This window comes from Pyxicephalus adspersus, chromosome Z, assembly GCF_032062135.1.
Source record: "Pyxicephalus adspersus chromosome Z, UCB_Pads_2.0, whole genome shotgun sequence".
NCBI lineage: Eukaryota > Metazoa > Chordata > Amphibia > Anura > Pyxicephalidae > Pyxicephalus > Pyxicephalus adspersus.
Genome location: NC_092871.1, coordinates 449375 through 455140, shown reverse-complemented (window position 1 = coordinate 455140; position 5766 = coordinate 449375). Strand labels below are relative to the sequence as shown.

The 5766-nt window shown below is 46.9% G+C and overlaps 1 protein-coding gene across 1 annotated transcript in view; it reads right to left on the bottom strand.

Annotated features, from left to right (window-relative positions):
* BRWD3 (bromodomain and WD repeat domain containing 3) overlaps positions 1-5766 on the bottom strand; it is a gene marked incomplete in the record, with an annotated part of 28558 nt that overhangs the window by 1253 nt on the left and 21539 nt on the right. Inside the window, 8 exon segments of the mRNA XM_072429784.1 lie at positions 12-164; positions 835-975; positions 3244-3312; positions 3408-3489; positions 3857-3982; positions 4131-4251; positions 5187-5342; positions 5477-5537. Coding sequence (XP_072285885.1) covers positions 12-164; positions 835-975; positions 3244-3312; positions 3408-3489; positions 3857-3982; positions 4131-4251; positions 5187-5342; positions 5477-5537 — 909 coding nt within the window.

Genomic DNA, 5766 nt, shown 5'->3' with positions numbered 1-5766 from the left:
GATCTGCTTACCCTGGACTTCTTGTTTGGAGTGTAAGCTTTGGAGTTGCTGAAGATCAGACGGACGTCCCGGGCAAATTCCAAGGGGTCGTTGTAGTTTCCGCCCTCCAGCGTGGCCTTCACGGTGCTGAAATCCATTGGAGTTTCTATGATGTCCTGGTAATCCTGCAAAGACAGAACATCTCAGACCACATAGTGTACAACACACCACATCTGCTGGTGACATCCGGAGCCCCACACAGACTGCTGGATATTTCGGGTTTTTAAGTTTACAAAGTGTAACCATTTATCTGTGATTGGGGCAAAGGGAGGGATAAAACATTATGAGCCCTGACATTCCTGTCCGAGATTTCTATGCTGCACCTCCACCAAACATCATTATTACCCTCAACCAGATCACAGAAGGATCATTATACCCCCCAGTCACAGGATATCACTTCCCCAAATGCCCCCCATATATAGGAAATACACGTCTGTCTCCTAAACCCTCACTACTTGCCCACCATTCCATATCCCCCATATATATATATATATATATTCATCCACCCACTGGGCAATAATTTATTTCTGCACCTTGGCATACTTCTGGCTGGGTACACCATGCAATAATTGTCGTTTGAGACATACAGAGGGCAGGGAGGAGAACGACACAATTCTCTCCCCGGCTGTCCACGAACACTTATAGGCTTTGGGCACTCCCTGACAATATGTCTCTTTGTGGTTCCTTATCTCCATCTCCAGATAACTATAACCTCATTTATTAAACATCTTCATCCTTTACTGTCCCAGCTCTCTATAAACACCCAGAAGCGGGCACTTTGCAGAGGACACTCACTGGGTATGACACTTGATTGACAGGTTGGCGGAAAGGCTCGGAGTCCTCACGCTCGTAGATCAGATCCAGAAGCTCCTTACATTTATCTTTCCATGAATCGGGATTAGATTGCAGGAGATCCCGCTTAGTGCGGCGCGTCACCTGAGAGAGAACAGACAGGGCGATTAGTTTGTTGTTTATCCCCGATTATTGGGAGCTCAGCAGGAGATTATAAAGATCTGATGGAGTATGGAGTCACCATGGCACTGAAAGTCTCCACAAAAGGCTGCCGGTGACGGGAGAGGCAGAGATCTGCAGGGACCAATTCCTGGAGACTACTGACCCCAATGAAAATCTGCAGCTCTCTACTGAACCCACAATCCCCCCCCCAAAAACAAAAAGATGTTTGTATGACAGGAGTGCAATACCTTGGTTATAATGTGACCATAGACAGAGGGACCCCATATACCCCATTGTACTTCATTTTTCAGCACTGATCCACCCAATGACGTTCCTTCAGAATACCCTGGAGATTCACAGCCAGCTTCCCCTATATGCAATGCAGGGAATACATTCAGGTGCAGAAACTATTGGATCCAGAGCCAACCGACTGAGGAGGTCTGAACTTCATCACTAAGGCTGCGTACACACGTACAATAATTATCTTTCCAACGACAAAAGACTGAATGATGCATGAACGAGTGTTGTACATACAGCCCCATTCTGCTCTATGGAGAGGGGAGAGAACGACGGAGCAGCACCCCACTGTGCTCTCTCCCCTTCACTTGCATTACTGCAGACTTGGGAGTTGTCTGACTATGGGGACTAAATGACCTTCCGTGGGGGACATCCAGCGCTGAAGGAAAAGCCAAATCTCCCAAAGATCCAGGATGTAGTTTGGAGGGTAAGAATAATCAGATTGCTTCCACTGACAGAACACCTTGGACCCATACCCACTTTACATAAAAGGGCAGACAACTCTTAAAAAATATATATATTTTTACTTTATATATAAGTGCAACACCACAGGGAGCGCTGAGCCTATGTAATGTATCTATGTAATGAATCCCAGGAGTCTCTGGCTGCTCCTTCTGTGCACGCCTGGTCTCCAGCATGTGCAGAAGGAGCCTTTCTTTATACATGCGCTCCCTTTTCTTTATGCATGCGCTCCCTTTTCTTTATACATGCGCTCCCTTTTCTTTATGCATGCGCTCCCTTTTCTTTATACATGCGCTCCCTTTTCTTTATGCATGCGCTCCCTTTTCTTTATACATGTGCAGTGCGAGTTCTGGTGACGTGAGAAGAAGATGGCAGCGCCCAGAGCTTCCTCCGCGTCGGGCCAAAGACAGATACCGGGACGACGGGGGACCCGTTTAAAGAAACCTCCCAACAGATCTGCGGGATTAAAGGTCAAGGCGATTATTTTACTTTACGCTGCACCACTCCTGATGAAGGAATGAGAGTTCTGGAAGAGTCCATATGGAACTTCTGGACCCGAAGAAGAGATTTATCTGAAGAATGGAGCAGAGTTTCTTTGCTTTTGGTCAGAATAAAAAGTTTGGAATAAACATATAGAAAGTTATTTCCCCAATAATTTAATGGCCTGAATGGTTAATGGAGATCAGTACCCTGTATGGGGGGATTTACAGGTGAGGGACCTGGAGGGGGAACGGACATCTTAGACAATACTGCACATGTAATTAGGAGGGGGGGAACCTTCATGGTGAGGAATTTAGAAGACAATAAACTCCAGGATTTGTGAGTTTGTAAGATCTGGGAGTGGAGGAGATTAAGGAGGTGAAACAAAAGGATTATAAAATGATGGCGAAGACTCGGCTGGCTTTGGCTTTTCACTTGAAGAACCGGTTTTGCCCTCTTGTACTATCTAAGGCAACCCAGACATCCCCTAAAGGTAACTGACCAATCAAACCCTAGGAATCACCATTTAGTGTGTAGACCCCCCTGCATGCAATGCACCCGTCAAAAGACGACTTCCCAAGCCAATATATCCCCCTCCCCCCTTGTTAATATCCCATTGTACCCCGATAATCACTGTGATATCACCCCTTTCACTACTTTGGTATTTCGGATGATCACAGCCGGGGGCATTTACAGAACTTTGGGAAGTTGAAGTTTGGATGAGGGGTCTAGTGACCACCAAAGACGGCTGAAGAATCCTTAGAATGAAGCCAATATCTTTCCCATGATCCTCCAGGATGAAACATGTGAAACCTATGTGTGTGAAAGGGCCCCTAGATATAAAATTTCAGCTCATCGCTCGTTATTAAAAAAATGTTCCAAAGGGAATTCTGCACTTTAAGAGACCACAAGAGGTCACATTGCCCCATCGATAAACCTGATCACAGACCATACGAGCCGGTCATAGGTGATATGATTAGAGCGCACACATAGAGGGGGAAGGGTTCTTACCACAGGTTTGCTGACTGTCCGTCCCGTCGATGTTCCGGGTCCGTCGGATTCCATGTCTCCGCCAGCGGTCTGCTTGGGAAGAAGGAGGAGGGGATGCGTTAAACAAGAACAGCGACATGAAGATTTATTTAGGTTTATTGGCTTACTAGAGATCACAGAATTACCTCTTCTTCCTCCTCCGCCTCCTCCACATCTTCAGATTTGATTTGATTGTAAATCTCCAGAATATCGGTGCAAATCTCATCCCTGCAAACACAGCACACACACAGTCAGTGGGGTCTGACGCTGATCATTGGTCAGTGATATAAAACAGGAAGAGTGTGATTGGCTAGCAGGAAAAATAAAGCTGAAATAATAAACTCTGCAAATTTCCTATTTCATTCCTATAATCCGCAAGTCCTTCAGTTAGGTAAATCAGTTGCAGGAACTAGGGTCCTTGTGTGATAGACACTTCCTATTGGCTCTCCAGCAGAGGGGTCCTCTCAGGAATCAGAGGAATAAATGATGGAGGACGGTGATTGGCCAGCACAGGGACCCTCTGCCAGCAGAGGAACAATACAAGGGAATCCCTCAGCCAATCACAGCAGAGGAACAATACGAGGCGATCCCTTACCCGATATATCGCAGTAACACATCCGTCACAGTTTTGGCAGCTTTGACAATAGGGGAATCGGGTTCATTGAAGGTTCTGGCGTTGTGTTCGATATATCGGACCTCCCAGATTAACGCTGAAATCCTCCTACACATAAGATAAAAATAGTTCAATGAGAGGAAAAGCACCAAATCCAACGCTGAGATGGGGGGGGGAATAGTGGGAGGATGTAGGACGGAGGGTGGGGGGTTGGGGCAGTTTCCCGGATAAGGCGATGGCACCTCACACTCCTCACCTGTAGAATCGGCTCTCCAGGCGTTTCCTCACCGTGCTCAGGTCGGTCGGATACGCCACCACCGTACAATATAGGGGATAAGCGCTCAGATCCACGGGCACACTGAACGGATTGGCGAAATCTGAGAACACAGAAAAGTTTGGGGATATTTAATACAATAAAACATTTCTATCTCATACAGAGAATTGTTTAAGTTTTCAGCATTTGGATTTTATAATAAAATATTTTATTTTGCAGACCTTAGACTGGCCAGAAAAGAAGCAGCAGAAGGAGCCAATGGTGGCTTACAAAGAACAAGGGAGCAAAGTGATCAGGAGATGATCAGTCTAAAGATTCTCCTGACCAATCACAGCTGAGGAAGGACAAAACCTGCAAGTGTTGTATCTGGAGGACAAAATATAACCAGATATTAGGGAAGAACACCGCAGATCCGGGAATACTGGATTGGGGACCGGGACAGATTTATCCAAACTGAACTATGCTTAGCTAGAATTCTTTATTGGCCATATGAATAATATTCTGAGATTTCCTGACAGCTCTCCATGGCACAGAGATGTCAGGTGATCCCTTCCTGCTATAGATACCCCAAAGGCAGCGACCCCATGAGGGCCATCTAAGGCTGAACCCAGAGAAGGTCTCCACCCTCCCAGCATGAGGATGGGAAACAATTCAACCTGTTAGTGAAACCATCCCCAACTCTCCATGTGCCCCCAACACCATTCCCTGGCCCTGTTCCCCCCTCCAGGTATTTGTGTCATATCACAATATCAAAAGGGGGCAAATCCCCACAATCAGTACCTGACCCCACCAATGGGGATAAATCCCCAGCATCAGTACCTGACCTCACCAATGGGGGCAAATTCCCAGCAGCTCCACAACAATGGACATGGGGGGGGGGGGGGGGGCTTCATATTAATGGCCCCGATTGTAGAAAGGAAACTACTCTTGGCTGTGTGTTGGTTGGGTGTGCAGAGGGTTGTCCATGGTTTACAGTGGACATTGTGTAAGGAAGATCCCCGCTCATCATTTCTAAGTGATTATATAATAACAGCTCACCGAGGGTAAGTAGCTGGTCGATCCCTCGCATGACGCGTTCACACACTTCATCTCTGGATTTGGAGCCCCATTCTCCTTCCTCCGGTTTATATTGCAGGGCATTCAGCTCCTCCGCTGTGACCGGTACTCCGGCACCAACTTCATCTGGGAGAGATACTGCAAAGGGACACAAACATGGAATATAAAGCAATCAATCGAGGTCACAAAGACATAACTTCCCACAGCAACCAATCAGCATTCAGCTTCCATGGCAATTGGTTGCTGTGGGTTCTGGAATACAGAAGACTTACTGCCATCAGGAATGGGCTCCATGTCCCAGGGGCTCATGTTCTCCCGCTCATTGTTATCCCAGCTGTAAAGAGATCACAACCGATATCAGAGATCCAAAGTGCAAATGTAAAACTTCCTCACTGACTAGCAGCTAAAGATTAAAAAAATAATCAAAGGGTTTACAGGGTATCCATACCCCAACATGTCCTGATCTGTTCTCTGAGGGCCCATACACTGCCCAGGTCCTGGGGGGCCCATACACTGCCCAGGTCTCTGGGGGGACCCATACACTGCCCAGGTCTCTGGGGGG